The sequence below is a fragment of the Taeniopygia guttata genome, chromosome 1A, assembly GCF_048771995.1.
Source record: "Taeniopygia guttata chromosome 1A, bTaeGut7.mat, whole genome shotgun sequence".
NCBI classification, from domain to species: domain Eukaryota; kingdom Metazoa; phylum Chordata; class Aves; order Passeriformes; family Estrildidae; genus Taeniopygia; species Taeniopygia guttata.
This window is the reverse complement of record NC_133025.1, coordinates 45,281,673-45,300,666: the sequence shown is the minus strand read 5'-3', so window position 1 is coordinate 45,300,666 and position 18,994 is coordinate 45,281,673. Positions and strand designations below refer to the sequence as shown.

Here is an 18,994-nt window from a genome sequence, read left to right as displayed (position 1 = left end):
AGGCCATATTTCCAGCAGCTCTGTAAACCGAAGTATGAGGCCCGTTGCCCAGCGCCACTGAAATGCCCCAGCTGTGCTCCTGCAGTGCCAGGTCTCAGTCCACCAGGGTGAGGCTCAGTGCAGTACACTTTGGTAGAGACATTGACAAGGCACTTCAAACATCCACCAGACCATATCTGTCATACACATGCACCATCATCCTACCCACTGCTGTGTGCTGGATGCAACCTGTACCAGCTCCTCAGAGTCTCTTCTGATCTCATTATTTTGAGGATGCAGCAGATTACCACATGGATGACTGGGAGGGGGCAAAGGAGAGTGTAAAGCGCTCCCTGCATATTGGGTGTGATGCAAGCACTTCTGCTACCCCATCAACCCTGTACTTACTTCAGAAGTCATCCTTTCCTTACCCACACCAATCCTGTTCTTTGTCAAACCAGTTTCCAGTATATCAGAAACACAAAACATTACCAAAAGTTGTTGTTACCTTGTAGCACTTGGTATCTCCAGCCGACCTTGGTCTCAATAATGGCTGCACAGCAAATGACTGACTCAGTCTGTTGAGCAGCAGCACTTACACAGCTTTAGGTACCCGATTTACTACTTATCCTCCTCTGCTGACACAGATGAGCACCAAAAGAACTGGCTAAGTTGGCACTGCCAGCCTAAAGCCAAAAGTCCCCCAAATCATCTATTTCTTATGTAAGTATTTTTCCTTTGCAGGGGAGAAAGAAAGCTTTAAATTCAAAGTCAATTTGTTCTTTCTTTTTTCAGTCATTTTGTTCCTCATAGCTCATCTCTTCCAACTTCAGTGGCTGTATTTCCAGAGAAGTCTAGTGATACATCTGCCAGCTATTTTAAAGCTTCTGTACCATTTTACTTAGGTGACAGAACCAGACATTAGAATATTTCATGATAGTTCTCCAGCACAAAAAATATGTGAAGGAAAATTAAAAACATAGGTACAAAAGGAGGAATGTAAAACATACAGTCATGCCTGTAATTTTAATAATTTGTTTAATATTTTGTTAACTTATGGGACAAATCTTCAGAGTTCTTTTGTTCCTGTAGAAGGTAGAATGCATATGGGTGCTTACGTCTAATCCAGAATTTCTGGGAAATACTGTATTTACGTGGAGAATGCCAGAGGTGATTTTGTATTGAACAACCCAAATAAATGCCAGTTACATCTTTATCTCATAATGAATCATTATGCATTTTGTTCTGAACTCATTTATAGGAACTATCTCAGAATTTGGCAAAATTTCTGGGTTTTTAAAATTATGTTGTTTTTCATATGCCTCCAGTCTCCCACATGCAGTTTTTCCCTCGTTCTTGAGCCCAACTGTTCTGTGAAACTACTGCCTTCTTTCTCAGGAGATTAACTTCCTGTGTGCACTTACAGGGAAAAAGATGATGATCCTGGGAGTTGTGCAGAACCACAAATATGGGGAGTGGAAGGTTTCAGATACACTCTTTCCTAACTGGAACTTCAGAAGAAGGGTCTTTCCAGTTCATTAGACTATTATGCATTAATAAGACAGGAATTTCAACACTGTAGGCTGAAGTGAATGAGACCTGAATCTGTCCTTGTATAAGCAATTTTGATGTGTTTTTATGGCTTTAATTCTAAGAAGTTTTCCTTCCAACTAAGTTTTCCTATAGGAAACTACAGTATAACAAAGTCTCTTATGTTTTCATTACAGAACGCATAATAAGATCAGTAGAGATTGCTGTCCCATATTTCCTGTTATAAGAATCTGTTTTACATGTAAGCATATAAAAGTTAAGTCTTTGGACTCGAATTCTCTAGGTGTCTACTAGGATAACTTCTTTTTGGTGAATATTTCAAATAATGTAGCTCAATTCTTTTTAAGGATGAAATAATGTGACAAGGCAGTCTTGCATTCATATTCATTTTAATTACATTTACCATGTCATGTCTAAGTTTAATTGAGGTTACATTTGGTCCAGTTTATAATAGATGGAAGCTGAGAGCAGGGAGAGAATTTCTCCCCTTGTAGCAGAAGGAAGTTAGGTATTCTTCACTCTCAATATAGGAGCCTATGGAAAGAGACTGGAAGAGCACGAGAGGAATAATCAGGTGAAAAAAAAATCAGGGAATAGGATTAAGGGGGCAATTTGAGCAAATACTAGGGAGACAGGACTGTGAGGGATAGGCTGTTTCTTTCTCTTCACAGATATTTCTGCAAATCAAACAGCAGCTTTCTACTGCTATGAGTTTATTCCTCTATGCTAAGCAGTAGTGGATTATACTGAGTATCTAAATTACCCTGATTCGCTCTTGTGGAAAGATGAGAAGTTGTTTTAGCTCCATGGCAGAAGACAATAAAATCAGTTTTACAGGAGAGATGAGTGTCTGCTACTGTTGACACTTAACATTGACACAGGAAAGCTCTAAAACCTGAGCATATTCAAAGACAAGGTTGTTGCCTTATTAAACTGGGAACGAGGAGGCAACATGAGTTTCAGGCTTTCCTGAGTTTTAAATATTTGCTTTTTTAACCTTGACATACTTTAAAAAAATACATTAAATAATACATAAGGAAAAAACAATAGCAAAGAATTAATAAAATAATTCTTTCTCTGTGATGCAGCAGCTATGTGCAAATATTTTTCCTGTGCCTGTTAGTTTAATTGAGATTTAAACATTGTAATATTTGAAGGTATGCCAAGGTTACTGGCACCAGTAAACAGTGATGAGTACACCATGATTGTGTGTAAACATCATGCAGTAATGAAGGTGAAATCTAAAAAATTGTTAAATGAAGTGAAAGCGCTAGCAGCAAACAAAATAGATGCATTTATTAAAATGAATGGAAATGTATAGCCTTTGTTTTGGACTGGATCCTCAGTTGGCTTTGTTCCCTTAAATCCATTTATGCTAGTTATTTCCAGACGCTGGAGAATCCAGCCCAAAATGGATGGCTTTTTTCAAGAGTCTTTCCTGTAAGTTTACAGCCTCCTTTTGGTCACTTAAAAGAGAAAGGCAGAAAGAGGAAATTATAATTTTTATGTGTTTATCAGGGAGATGAAGGGGGTATCACCCCCATCTAATCACTATCACTGGTTGCACAGCCCATGCTGCAGGCATTCTTATATTGGGTGTTCTTCTTAAACTGGCGTCATTGCACATCTTCTCCTTGTAGAGCAGGTGTCTACCTGCCCTGTTCTGAATGCTACAAACAGATTGTTTCAGGGTATGATTTGCAGATTTGTAGTCTTAAATCATACTAGTGCAAAATATAATTTAAAATATTATAGCTTTTCAAGGTTTCCTCAATTCCCTTGAAAAGACATAACCTAGATTTTGCAGGGTACTCCGTGAAGCAGCACTTGAGAGTCCTCAGCAGTACACCTGTAAACTAATCAGTCCATCTAAAAAGGGTGAAGATGTATCAGCTGAACAGAGTGAAGTCTTCTGTATTCTATGGTGATTTTTGAAAGGAATCCATGCTGCTTTGGGACAGGAGATTTTATTTTCAGAAAGAAGTCATATCCTTTATTAAGCCCTGACTGAGCAAAGCATTTAAGCACATTCTGTTGTATGCCTATTTGCTTTTCATTTTGCCTCTTCTTAAGAGCTATGCTAAGTCAGAAACAGCAATCAAATGGAAAGGTAGAGATGAAGTTTTCACGGATTTCCTCACATAACACCTATTTAGTGATCATATTAAATGAGTACAAGTAAGAATTCTTGCTTCTAGCCAGTTAGTGTCGTGAGACTCCAACAGGGCTAAGAGATCAGGACAGGTCATCTGTTTTTTCAGGTTTTGTTTTCTACTGTAATAGTAAGAAACTTTTTAAACATAAAATATATTTTTTAAAATCTGAGGGTTTTTTCTGAAACTGTAAACGCAAAAAAGAGTACATGATTGCCAGCAATCCTGATTTGATCATTGTCTTCAATTCCGCTTTTGAGCCACTATCGTGCTTCCAATGCTTCCTTCAGTAGTCACTGCCAGCTCTTTAGATCACTGACCTTCAAATGCTGGACTTACTAGGTGGTATCAGACTCCTTGAATTTAGGAATTGTATAGTCCTGTTTGTGTAGCTCCTACTGCTAGCAAGTCCTATGAAGAGATACTTGAATTGTGGAGGTTTATTTCATTAACTTTTCTGGGAAATTATTTTGTGTATTATTTGAACAGATGGTCTTTTTCAGCTATTTGAATGTTTGGAACTATTTGACCTGCCCACAAGCAGGAATATAAAAGCAGTGACAAGTAAAGTTAGGACCGAACTGGTACAGTTAAATGGGGGATGGGGACTGCATAGTTCGTTGATGCCGGTCCCTTTCTTCATCATTTTGCTATCAATGAACTAAATAATTTTATCCTTATCAACGCTCCTCATCTTATTCTGTGTTGTTTTTCTTTCAATCTGGAGAAAAATTAATGTCATAAATAGATGGGTGAGGTAGGAGGTGAAGTGAAACAATGGAGAGTTTCTGAACAATTTTGTAGTCATGTCCTTGGTTCCAAATGAAAGAGCATTCACATCTGGCATTTGGCTTGAGTGGGAGCTACAATTTTTCCAACAGCAGTGCTGCCAGCAGTGTAGCAATAGTCCGTGGATTCAAGCACCTGCCACCATATTTTATAGTGAAAATGAATTCAATCATCAGTACTTTATTATTCTTGTCAGATGCTATAAGTTAAGCAAAATGTTCTCTTTTAAATGTGATAGAAGGGCCTGTATCAATATATTGAGGGCATCTGTTAAGTTTTTAATTTTTTTTCCCACCTTTTTTCCCCATTTTTAGGGAAGTAACGTGATGGAGGACCAGGATCTCTTGGAAATAGGAATCCTTAACTCTGGGCACAGACAGAGAATACTCCAAGCAATCCAGCTTCTCCCAAAGGTATAGCTTCTCTTATTATGCAAGTGAAGAAACTAACCCCTGCAGTATTCATGTTATTTAAAACGCTTTTTCAAATGGAGATAGATGTAGCTCTACTGGTTTTGTAGACACATTTTTTGCATATACAAATATAGCATAAAATAATGTCAATGCATTGGACTCCCTTTGTACAGATGTAGTTGACAAAGCAAAGGAATGTAAAATCTGTGATTTGACATGATGGCTGTTTAGAATGAATTTTATTACTTTTGGCCTTTCAGCCTAATTATAGACTGCCATTACATGTGTATAAATAAGGCTGTCCATGAATCCCAGAACATCCATCTTAACATTGGAGTTGCCCTGGAAATACTTTGCCCCTTATCTAAGCAGTCTTAAAAGCACTGGAGGAAAGATTGTTTTCCTGATACTTGACTTTTGTGTGAGGTACAGAGACTTCCTGCAGGCTACATATTTAATATTCTGCTATGTATATGAATTTTGCTTCTCAGCTGCAGAAAGAAAAACTTGCAGCCAATTTTCCCAATCATTTTTAGTGCTAGTCAGTTTAAAATGTAGATTTTAAGATCAGTGATAGAATATTCTGCATAACAGAATGTATCACTGGAGGCTTCTACTACAATTCCAAACAAGAGCTAGTGGACTTAGCATGAAAAATTACTACTTTAATTTGGAAAATTTTGTAAGAAGAATGAGCAACAAATAGCAGACACCAGTAGGGCTCAGAAGGTTGTCACATGTGATGCTGATACTTCGTGCAAAATACTAGGGCAGGAATAAAATCAAGTGTAAAGTGCACTGAATGTTCTGGTAGCAGCATGTTGGAAGACATTGTGGTAAATAGAGATTAGTCCACTTGAAGTTTCATAATACTGGAGAATGACAAGAGTTATTAAAGGATTTTTCAGTTTAGATCATGAAGCGGATATTGTTGGAAAAGGCTTTTTGATGCATCAAGTCTTTCTGGATGGATGACTCGTAAAAGAGCACAAAGGTTTCTTTTGTATGGGAAAATCAGAAGTTGTGAAGCAATTTCTGTATCTGGAGGTGATAGTCAATCCATACATACTGCAATGTGAATCTGTGCACGGAAACACTAGAGAGCCTTAAAAAGACTCATTTTCCATGTACCATATTAGACAAATGAGATAAATGTTACAAGAAGTAGGGTATTAAAATAAGCATTTGATGAATTACAAAAGATATTAAAGGTTAATTTTTAAAAATCTATAAATTTTTCAGGAATACCTATCATTCAAAAAAACGTTTTGTAAGCTTTAGCTGAGCTCGTAGCTGATGATGTATTTATACTTTCTCATGCTTCTTAGAGAGATCAGCTTTCATGTGGTCTTGTTAACATTCTTCAAAATTAATGAATCGATTGTTAATATGTATTAACACAGGATGGCTTGAAGCATGTGCTGAATAGTGGTGAGATAGTTCTTAGCTTCTTCCCTGTTGAGCTAAAAAGGCAGTCCCTAAGGACCACATTTATAACATGTCTTTGATGCAAGGATGTTATATCAAAACAAGTGCAGTTGCAAGCTGAAGCTGTGCATCATGTTTTTCCACATAATTGACTCAGCAATGTAAGAGAACTTACATAGTAAAACCACATAATTTCCTATATAAACTGAGTTCTTTTAAAGGCAGATTATAGAGCCCAAAAATTAGGATCATGGGAAGTTTTATCTAATGTAACACGCCCTTGTTGTATTCACAACAGCTTGCTAAATACATAAAACACTTTCACATCCTTCAACAAACCATGAAACATTGCTCTATGTCTATTTGTATGTTGATAAGTTCATCTGTGTCATCCTGCATTCAAAATATTGCATGCCATCTAAATATATTAAGACCTCAAACCATAATTGGAGTCTTACTAATTTGAATCTCATTAATAAAAATTCTGTTAGTTTGTTTGTTTGTTTGTACCTCTTTTCTGGTCTTCATTTAATTTAAATGTTGATGACTCCATACATTTTTTACTTAATGACATTGCTAATGATGTTATTTTTAGTTTTATTAATAATGTTCCTGAGATACTTTTTCACTCATATTTTGAGGTGGAAGTTAAGTACGTTAAAAAACACCTATCAAACAGCACTTCGTTAAAGCCCAGGCAGCACTGAATAAGTTAAGAGGGTAAAAATCAAGCAACAAATCTATCATCAGTGTTTTAAAATACCTTTTGTAATAGCTCTTTTTATTGATCTGATACATATTCATCTCTGCAGCCTGGAAATGCAACAGGTATTTAGTAGCTGAAATTTTTTACTCATAACTGCTACCTTCCTGAAGAGTCATGAATTTCTAGATGTCAAACACTAGTAACCTGATTAGGAACCATTCTCTGGAGCTTTAAGTGGTTTTAAATAGGGGAAAATACCCACTTTTTAGACAAATATAGATTAATATTTTATAGTCTCTTATGCAGATATAAAAGGATATGTTTACCTGGATTTCTCAAAATGTTTTCCCATTATATTCTGTATTTGAGAAGAACATTTCACAAGAGGGAAAAATGGTGTATTCACCAGTAGGCAGGTAGGATTGAAACATTTGAGATAGTATGCTTCTTTCCAAACTACTCTTTATTTTTGTTGGATTAGAGCTTGTAGCTCTAATTCTTGTCTTAATGTAATTTAAGTTACTCAAGTTTCACATTAATATTAACTAGAGCACTTTATGGCCTATTTTAATAATATAAGGTTAAGACAGTCTGGTAGAAATATAATTTTCAAAATTAATTCTTGAAATGGAAATATTTTATACATTACATCAGTCTTAAAGCAAATTTCATAGCAGAGTTTCATATTGCATTTAAGATTCTTGTATGAAAAAATGAAATCAAGAAATTTTTGGAGGAGGATTTTATATGCTTTATTGAAAGGAAGTTCGGATATGTTGAGAAGTGGAGATAACAGATAAAAAGATGCTGAAGCTGCAATTACCTTGAGAACAAAATTAATGCTGAGAAAAGAATTGTGTGCAGTGTATGCTTAATTGACTAAGAAAGTAATAACAGTCCTGGCACAAAATTTTAGTCCCACTTAGGTTACATAGAAAATGTAAGGAGCATTGGCCAGATATTTCACATCCCAAACCTATGTACGAGTGACTTCTCAGTGGGTTCCTCAAAAAGTTGTGGGTTTTTTTAAATGACAATTATCCTAGGTTATCTCAGAATTTATCTAAGAAAGAGGATTGGTTTTGTGTGGGATGCTCAGTGTATGGCTCCTTCTCCCAGCGTATAATGGGAACACATGCTCTCATTTGACAGATGGAAGAAAGATGTAAGATGAGAGCAGCTTTCTTCTGGCTTCAGAGCTATTCTTAAAGCAGCTTGTTCCTTCCTGCACAGAGAGGTCTCAGCACAATGCAGGTTTGGGAATAGCAGTGGTGTGCAGGCAGCCAGCCTCTTTTCCTGGGTGCTTTGCAGAACGAGACAAGAAGTAGGATTTGAGCAGGCTATGAGCACATCCTGGCTGCGAGTGGTGTTATAAAGCTCTACTTCCAAAAGTGCTGGACTTATTACTCATATATAGCACTCTTGTGCAGGCACAGTGAGTCTGGCATTTAGGAAAGCAGAACAACTGTGCATGTGCTCATTAACTATGCTGTGTATGTAATAGAGAAAGATCACATCATGTGATCTTTGCTGTTGCTATATTGCTATTGGCTTAGACGCCCCAGAGCTCAGCAAGATGCTTTCAGTCCTGGTGTTTAATTACCTCCCATTTAGCTCTTCCATTCCTAAGACAGTTTCCAAAATGGGAGATGCTGCAAAATGTTGATGACCCTTTTTGACTGTGTCTCCTTGTTTCTAGTCTGCTGGAAGTGAAGATGAAAAATGGGATTCAAAGGACGTGCCTTTTACTCTGCTGTTTTCCCTGCTTCTTATGCCTCTGGGAATTACTTTCCTGGTTTGAAGGGAGGCCACTCACATGCTCACTGCACCATTTGCAAGACCTTTACCTGTAAGGACAGAAAAAAGCAATTAGAATCCAATACAACACATGGATTTTTCAAGTCTGAAATATAAATAAGTAGTCTATGTTATTTAATAATGCAACACAGTAGGAATGAATCAGTAGAAGCAATTAGATACATGCAAGCTATTATATAGTTTCAGGTGTTTACTTCAGACCAACTTCAGACTGGTCCCACAGACTAAATGTCCTCTCCAGGCATGTGCTTCAAAACTGCTGATCAAAGCAGTATCACAAGCATTTTCCTTCTTATCTGAGCCTACCAGAGAGCCAATCTAGACATGACACGCTGACATTTATTTGTATCATGTAGATAACAATAGCATTCTGCTGGTCCTGCCACTGTTGCCATACAGGATATCTTACTTACCTTCCTGCTTCATTTATACTTTCTTATTTGTGATTGGCTCCACAATATCTACTGGCTGCTCTGAGAATAGTCAGCAGGCAAGGAAATATGCTACATGAGAGGAAGTGCTATCCCCTTTTTTTGGTAACAAGACTAGGATGGCAACCTGAAAGACTTAAACTTTTTCATGAGATCAAAGGTAATATCTTCCACTTAGTCCACAAATTTCATCTTTAGATCTTCTTAAGATTACATTTTATGCAATGGATATGTCTGAGCTGTTGCACACATTATCACTGAATGACAATTGTTCTTCCCTTGTCCCACATATTGTATCTGATGAAGAACTGGGAGGTTTCTTTCTTCTGGATGTGGAACTGTTTCCATTTCTCCAGAAAAGAGAAAAAAACAAACACAAAAGCCCCTGGGTATTCACCTATTTTCCATTAAATTTCGAAGACAGATTCCAACTGAAAAAAAACATGGAAAGGATGGCTACGGCAATTCTGACAATCTTAGGTAAGAGGTGCTGAACTCAGGGCCTTTCTTTGAGGCAAGATCCTGAATCAAGCATTGCTGTGCTGTGAATGTGCCTGTACTGTCTTTTTCTGGCAAGCTCCACAAGAAGACAGAAGGCTTTTGATTAGTGTAAAGTCAAACATTAATAGAACAGAAGCTTGAATAGTTAACTTTTAAAATATATGACAGGCTAGATGAAATAGAAACCCGATAAGTTTATATAGAATTCTTCCTCACCTGCTGTGTCTTTGCAGGCAGATGCTGTTTCACTCAGTGCCTTTCTACCAGCAGTACATGCAAATCCTCTCAGGTCCTTTGTCATTTGTGCCCATCCCCTGTGAAAGCTGCCCCTCTGCCCCTGACTGCAGGCTCAATTACTGCCAAGGCACTGTAGGCACCAGCTCCATTTGGTGCCCCTGTTCCAGCCAGGCTCTCTGGGCTTCAGAGCTGTCACTCTTCTGAGCCTTTTCTTTCAATGCTCCAGAGGAGGAAGGATCTCGTCTTCCAACAACATCACTCCAACTGACCACGTTTGTGAAGTACACAATATGTAACAGACAACTGACAAAGACAGGAAACAAAAAAAGAGCTGATATAGCCCCCATTACAATCACCTAAAATTTCTTAGCTAGGTAGCTGATAGTTTCATATAAGTTCCCAAAAATGCTGCTTAAAGCTCTTGAATGGGCCAGCAGCGTAAAAGAAAGCATTATATGCTTGCTAAAAAGGTCTTTCTTCCAAATGAGCACAAGCATAAATTCACAGTAATTATAGCCACCATTTAAAAAGCTGTGAAAGTCAAGTAATCTCATCCTCCTTTTACAGAACATAAAAAGCTTGATTTTGATACACACACTAAGCTCCCCTAGATAGCGATACTACCTTTAGAAAACATAGTATTAATTCGCTATCTGTCTGTGAAGATCAGAGAAAACTGGTGGCAGTCCATGCTACTGAATTTACCTTGATTTTTCTAGTGCATATGTGATTACTTGATGCTTGATGCTCTATTTGTGTTTGTTTGGCCACCTTTCGGAGACAAAAAACTCAAGTGTCTTTTATCCTAATGTAAAATGCTCTATTGACACAGCAGTGATATACTTTTTTAAAAGTCTGTCGTATGAATGGTCTCTTGTGAGGGATTTCTCAACCCATTAGGATACTACTTGACATTGTTATTTTATTAGGAGAAGCAACTCTTTCTGGCTTCTGCTTTCTATTCATTTCAAAGGAAGTGATACTAATGGTATATCAATAGGATCTAGGAGAGAAATCTCATGTGGTTTGTATCTTCTTCCATAATTTTTTGAATCATATTTTCTTAAAAATTATTTTTCTCTAAATCTTTTGGGCTTCAATTCCTAGCCTTTTCCACAGCTGGCACATGAAAATCTTCTGCAGTGAAAAAACTGACACTGGTATTGCTCTCTAAACTACTGAATGAACTGGTAGTAGTGTCTGTGGAAGAACAATAAGTGCCCTATTTATGAGTAGTTAATATTTGAAACGCTGTCATGACTTGCAGCTCAGAAATTTTACATTGATCTGAGTCAAACAGTGTGCACCTTACTTGGATGCTTGACATCACTGGTGCTTGTGTTGTAGCTGGTGCAAAATGATTGAAATCTGCATTAAAAACATTCAGTAGGTAGGAGGGAGTTTTTCTTTCAAGAAATATCAATCAACAATGAAGCCTACGGAGTTTAAATTATCTGTGAGAGGAGTCCAAGATAATATTGCAGTATAGAAGATACAGTCTAAGATACTGGTAATGAAGACTGGGGTAAGATGCAACTAAACTGAATCTCTGACAAAGTAAAAGGGCAGCACTTCCAGACAGATATTTCAAAGTGGTTTTATTTAAAAACTCAATAACATTTTATATGAAAAGCAGATACTATTAATGATACTGTCACATCTGGATAACCAGTATGTCTATCAGCAAGTATTTGAAAGGAAAACATTCAGGTATGACAGTTAATAAAGTTGATATTATTAAAAACAGAAAGAGACTTTCCGTACAAGAGGACAGATACTGAAATTTTATTAATTTTCATTCTAGATGCATTTTATAAAGCCTGTTTTAGATAAGAGAGTGTTTCTGTGTTCATGACAAAACAAAATACTGCTTTTGTGCTGAAACCACTAGTAAATATTCAAGTTCTGAGTTTTTTTGTGATAGTAGCAACTGTCCTGCCAGGGCAGGTGGGCTGGGAGCTCAGGTGTCAGTGGGCAGGGAGCACTGGGACAAGGTGAGTAGGGCAGGGACTGTGGCAGTGACTGTGAACAGCCACATCCCAGGGCTAATCCACAGGACATTCACAGGGATGAAGACAGGACTCACCTTGGAGGGTGAGTCAGTGGTTGAGGAAGGACAAATGAGGGCTGGGCACAGACATAACTACAGCATAATTCAGGCAAGTGTCAGGACATGGACCTGAGTTCAGATGCAGCTCCTGCAAAAGGTGGGGTCTGGCTAAAGCCTGGTCAGACTTCTCACTGCTCTTCCTCACACAGATCTGATCCAAGGCTATGCAGCTGCACTACCTGCAGCATGGTTTTGAATATAAGCAAATATCTGGGAGAAGGAAAAAGCTTGCAGAATCAGCTGCTACCCTACAACAGACCAGTGTATTTTCATGTAAGCTACTGAGTGACCCAATAACAGTTTTGTCTGTTGGCACCAAATCTGAAGACTGAAATTGTCACATCCATTTCAGTTGTTCTCAACCTCTTGTTTATTGCATTGTTCACCTGTGTTTACTTGCCTGCAGCCCTTTGCAACTCTGTTGTAGAGAATATCAATTTTAACAATTCTTTGATGGATATCTCCAGGGGGAATTGAGAATTTAGAAACTTGCCACATTGTATTCACTTTTCATAGAGGCTGATGGGTTAGCAAAAGTATGGACCAGACTGCGTGGGTTTTCTCAAATCGGGAGGCCAAAAAAAACATTTTAAAATCAGAATCTATTAAATGCAAAGATCAAATAGTAAGAAACACAAGAAACAATATGCATAATGTGCCCTTTCTGAATAAGTTGAAAATTGTTTTCATGGTGCTTCAGTTTTCTCTGTTAGAGGAAGGAAACAAAAATACCTTATATTTTCCAAAACTCGTGTGTTCCCTGTGGGCCTGTTCCTTGTGTTCATATCTTCTCTATACTAGATTTTTCTTCTTCCATTTATCGGGTTCTGGCTTTACAAGTGTCTATTTAAGCATACCCTTTTTAAAATCAGTATGCCAGAGAGGAGTGATGCAGGCACACTGCAACGTGAATAGTCTCATATTCTCACGTTTCAGCTCAAAGCACTCTGTTTCTGTCACACTTCCATTGTTTCTCATAAAGTGGGAATATATATTAGTAGGCAAAAATGGGAAATTGTCTTTTACTATTCGCAGTCACATCTGCACAGTCAGGAGAAGTTATACAAAACCATGATTTCTAACCCTCTAAATCTTCTTAACAATTTACCAGTTCAGTGTATTATCAACTTAGCAGTAGTTACATTTCCTTAGAAAGACAGTATGTGCAGAATACTGTTGAAAATCGAGACCACTTAATAATTTTTTCTACCTCATTCTACTTTATTTTCGCCACTATTGTAGATTACTTTAAAATTTATTATAACAATGTGGTGTAACAAACTGCACAGGTAGAGGCTTTATAAGTTTTATCTTTAATGGCTTTAATCAGTATCTTGAAAGTCTTCACTTGTGTCACTGAGAAGCGGTTGTGAAAGAGAAATTGTAACTTTTACTTCCTGTCAGCTTAACAAAATTCAGAAAAATTAGATGCCAGTGGTATTTCTTATTTTTTTATGAAAACAAGATTTATGACATTAGGTGGCTGTGTTTCTATATAGATGCAAGTAGTGCACTTCTGTGTACTTTTTTGTGTCAATTCCATTCCAATAATATCTGATTCAGTTATCCTATCTTAGGCAACTTAACAGACAGTGAGCAATCTAAAACATGTTAAGTTCCCATGCCATGAAAAATGTGAGCAGGTAGAGGAAAGAGACTTTTTTAAAACCTTCCCTTGGGATGGAAAAATATAGTGCAGGTTCAGCTGTTCTAAAATAACATATGGCCTGGTAGAAAAGATAAATTAGGAATAAAACAACCAAGACCATATATTTCATTTGCAGTATGATACCGAAAGAACCATTTCTCAGTCTAATTTCTTCACCTTCTATAAAATCTGAGGTGAAAATCTGACATTTTTGGGCAGTAAGGATATCAATGTCTTTTTTACCCTTTTGCCTTCCCCACTTATGGATTCTCTCGTGTCTAGAAAGAATTGAACTCCAGCTACAGTCCTGGTGTACTCTGGTGTAAAAGGCAAGATTCTGTAAGAAAAAGACGCATCAAAAACTGAGTTCTATTACTGCTTAAACACAAAATTGTTTGATGTTGTACTAACCATTAAAAGACTGTTGATCAGAGAAGAAGATAACTGACCCAAAGAAAATAACACGTGTAACTCCTGTCTTGAAAAGTGTTTAATGGGTATCACCAGTAATTTTTGCTCACCTTGTTTTTCAGATGAAGCAGATCGGTCATGATGGTTACAACCCCTCCTCTGTAGCTGAATGGCTGGATTCCATTGAACTGGGTGACTATACCAAATCCTTTCTAATTAATGGCTATACATCGATGGACCTTGTGAAAAAAATATGGGAGATTGAATTAATTAATGTAAGTTGATTAATTTATAGCAGCAGTTCCTCCCAAATACATTATATAGTACTTGTCCTTGTACATCAAGGAGAACGCACAAAAGCAATTTGCACCACAAATGCAGTCATCAAATGCTCTTAATGACTACACATTTCATGCCTGTACCTGGGTTGGCTGTGCCCTTTGCTTCCATTTACTTTGCCATTGTCTTTAGCATGGTATTCAATCAGCATGATTTTGTTTGCCTTTAGGAGGCAGAATGACATTTAAAAATATATTTTGGGAGTTTGTAGCTACAAAGCACACAGCTCCAGCTGAATTAGACATAAAATAAGGAAACCTTATAGTTAGTAAGTTATTCTAAAATAACACAGTTTTTTTTTAATTATCACTTTCACTTGAAACTTCATTTACATGACTCAGTTTAATTAGATGTCCACATATAGGCAAGCATAAACTTAAATGTAAACTGCACTGTAGGGTAATTTGGAATGAGAAGAAGTTTGCGCTGTTATAGTGAAGTTTGTAATGTTACAGTGAAGACATTGACAGTACAGCTTTGCCAGAGGAATTTTCATGTGAGTTATGTGTCTGAAAGTGAGTTGTTTTCTCTTATAAAAGACTGAGGATTGTAGCTTTGCTATGACTTCTGAAATCAACTGTCATGTCAGTTTATGGTAACTTTTAGGGCAACTTCTACATAGAGAGAAGCCAGATATCATATGTTATTGATTCTTCACACACAAAAGGCTCTGCTCTTCCTTCAGGTATAGCAGATGTTACTTCTCTGCCTCTGATTAGTGCTGGAGTGCCAGAGCAGTCCAAAGGCTACCAGTAACCACAGTCAATCAAGCATAAGATAAAGCAGCTGGTGTAGTTATATGCTAGGCAACAGTTCCCACTGTGTCCCAGGCTAGAGAAATAAAGAACATAACTATGGTGCAAAGCCCTGTTGCTGCACAAGGCACAGGCAGCTGTGGCCTGAGACCAGCATCTAAACAAAAGAAAGAAAAACATACAAGGTGTTATTTCATATTAGTTGGAAGACAAAACCACTGAATGTTAGATTTTCTTTTCTTGCTGTCACAGTTGATGTTAGCTAGCAGCAAAATGTAGTGTAAGGGCCAAACTCTGCCTCGTGTGTTTTGTCTCATTTAATGTATCTTGTAGGTTCATAATTGAAGTCAGCATATGATTGATGCATTACGGATGTCTACTGCTAAGCTAGTTATAACTGGGATTATTTTTTCTCTAAATTGATGGAATTTTAATAAGAAGTGGGGACCCTTTGCCTCAGAAGCTAATATAGGTCATCAATCAGCACTGAGTTGAAAAAAGTAGAATATTCTGCTCTTGTTGTTTTCTGTAATTTTGCATCCCATTTTGCCACAAACAATTTGGAAACAAATTACCCTTTAGCTCCCCCAAGTGGATCATTAAAATGTCATTAAAGGTTTGTGGTTTGATTCCAAACATGCTTAAACTAATGTAAAGGAGAGTACCTGCAATGAAGTTAACAGGAATACACTTCTTTAAAACTAGTATAAACCAAACCCCTATGTCCCACTAACTTTAATGCTTAACATTATGTCCAATTTGAACATCTGTACTTCTTGGGAAAACACCCCCCTTTGCCATGAGTTGCAAGAAGAAGCTGTTTAATAGTTGTATAAGTACTTCTATAGATATAGGAATCTATAGAGATAATATTATTATTATATATTATATATATATGTATAGATTATATAGATATAGATATAGATATAGATGACATAGATATAGATATAGATATAGATATAGATATAGATAGATAGATATAGGAATCTGTAGAGATATTTCCACCTGATAGGTTTGAATTATATTGTTCAAGAGCAGAATTAATAAAACAGTTTTGCCTTATAGGAATTACTGGTTTAGTCCTGCCATATTTGATTCTCCCCAGTCAGTAGGAGCTCAGTGTAATGATACTATATTCACTGAGAAAATCTGTAGCTTAGAAAGGCATTTGCTATTATTGTTTTCTTTCATTTGAAGGGAATCTTTCAGAAATGGACAAGAAATTGGTTTGAATCATTGTGCTGTCTGTCAGAACGAGATACTTAGCTCTAACCAGCAGGCCTGCTATCTGAAATTGATTTCAAAGGTCTCACTTCTTCAGTTGATGGCAAAGAAAAGCTTATTGCAGAAAGTTTTTCATAAAAGAATGCATAAAGGTCAAAGCCACTAACTCAGGAACAGGACTCTTCGCTTGAGTAGGTCAAAATTCAGACACTTGAAAAGCAAGAGAAAAAAAGACTCAGAATCATAAAAATATGATAAAAATATTTCAGAGTACCCTTGGTTTGGATGCTCTTGATGCTTAAGTTTTAAATGGAACAAGAAGTTTAAATTATAGTTTTGCCTAATATGCAATAAAAATATATCAAGGGCTACAGAAAAGGTAACTTCTGCATTTCAGCTTTTTAAACAGTTTCAGCCACTGAACTTGATATGAAAGCCATACCTAACTTGCTTTGGGGAATCTCTTCGTTCATACTTGGCACTTCTTTCCACTTAGCTATTGGGAAATCAGCCATGGGTCCTGGAGGGGTAGAAACAGGTTTGGTGCTAAAGATAATATCTTCTGTTTGGATCCCTCACTAAAAGAAGGAGGTTGAGATGCTGAAGTGTATCTCAAAAGGGCAGCAGTTTTGAAGGGTCTGGAGCACACATCCTGTGAAGGGTGGCTGAGGGAGCTGGATTTGCTCAGCCTGGAAAAAAGGAGGCTTAGGGGAGAGTATTTCACTCTACACCTATCTGAAAGGAGGCTGTAGCAAAGTGGAGATCAGTCTCTTCTCCCAAGTAACAAACAATAGGATACGAGGAAATGGCCTCAAGGCTCATATTGAACATTAGGAAAAAATTCTTCACTGACATGAAAGAGTTGTCAAGCACTGGCACAGGCTGCCCAGGGAAGTCACCTGGGTTGAGTCACCATCCCTGGGGATATTTTACAGACATGTAGGTGTGACACTTAGAGATATGGTTTAGTGGGACCTGACAGTGTTAGGTTTATGGTGGAACTCAGTTAGCTTCAAGGTCTTTTCCAAATTAAATGATTCTATGATTAAAGTTATCCTTAGTGATTTATCCTTTATTCCCATAGGACGTTGGAATGATCAGAACTTTGAGTCTTCTTGTCTTCCTAAAAAGAACAGTTCTTACTGTATTTCCAACACAGTTTTATTATTCTTGTAAATTATCATCTAGGTTAAGCACATTTAAAACTACTGTGAGAAGAGCACCAGGTAGGAGAATGTCTGAGGCACTGGTGGGAAAGACCATCTTCCCTCAGCTTTTCTGGTTCCCCAGCCAGCTCTCTGGCATTAAGAAACAAATTTACTATTCAGCTTCCTAAAACTTATTTAAAATTATTCCAGCAAGGTAATGTCATCTCTGACTTACATGCTAGTTTCTTTCAAACTTTTATGTGTACATAGAGCATGTGTTTCTTCAAGTGCAATCAAGGAGCAATTTCTAAAAGCATTTGAATCAGAAGAATAATTTTAAAAGTTATTCACTTATGTTTTTTGTAAGCTCCCACCAGCATTCTCAGTCCTTCTTCAACAAGTCAGACTTGGAAATTTAGATTTTGTTTCACTAATTAATTTTTCATTTAGATAATTTAGAATTTTCCCAGATCCATCTCCTTCTGTGATTTGCTTTCTGGGAAACATTGTTCTATTTTCTTATCCTGGGATTGTAAGTAGTCAGAATGCCTTCTCCTAAATTAGGATTTCCCAACACTTCTGCTTTTGTCTCCCAGGTTTCTTGGCTCATTAGAGAGATCAGATTCTGTATCCTAATTCAGATATAATTTATTTTATGCTGTAGCTTTGAGGAACTTTTCTGAAATACGTATCATCTGCTGAAAAAAATGTCCAACATGTTCTATGTATCCCCTAACCCACCTGTGCACCTGCGCTTTGAAGTATAAATGCTCTTCTATATGACTAATCATATTATCCTTGTCTGTTATTCTAGATTACTTATGTAACCCTTCCCCTGTGGGACTCACTCTCTTCAGGGAACTTTTACCATAGAGATTCTTCAGGCAAGATATAAACACCTTAAAAGCAGAAAGCAGATTATTTGTCGTGTAACACACAATACTTTGTAGGACTAATGAACTAGGCATTAAATCAGCCCCCACCAAATGAGTCACTCAGTATAATGGGCAAGTAGTCATCACTCAGGTAAGGGGAGAGCTGGCCTCTGGGGCTCACTGGAACAGGCTGATCTGTGATAGTGCTGAGATGCTATCTTCTGATTTCCCTTTCATTTTTCTCATTAGGATTTTATGCCTCTTCATATGAGTGTTGTTCCTTAAATCCTTGAGGTACCAGTTTTCCCTGTCTCAACAATCTTACTTATATCTGCACCTTTACCTTTCTTATCTTGAATGCTTCCAGTCTGTGCACTCTCTCACAGCTCCCTCTCACGCCCTAGCAATTTTCTCAGAAGGAAACTGAGAACAGTTGCACAGCTGCGCTGTACTGAAAGTAGGTCTGGAATCACAGATA

At 37.3% G+C, this 18,994-nt stretch overlaps 1 protein-coding gene across 16 annotated transcripts in view; it reads left to right on the top strand.

Moving 5' to 3' along the window:
• The window catches only part of ANKS1B (ankyrin repeat and sterile alpha motif domain containing 1B), a 404,826-nt gene that overhangs the window by 238,860 nt on the left and 146,972 nt on the right, over positions 1-18,994 (top strand). For all 16 annotated transcript variants that reach the window (XM_030262159.4, XM_072923255.1, XM_072923243.1 and 13 more), the window contains 2 exons: positions 4,787-4,885; positions 14,298-14,450. In XM_030262159.4, coding sequence (XP_030118019.4) covers positions 4,787-4,885; positions 14,298-14,450 — 252 coding nt within the window. The remainder of the gene's footprint in view (positions 1-4,786; positions 4,886-14,297; positions 14,451-18,994) is intronic.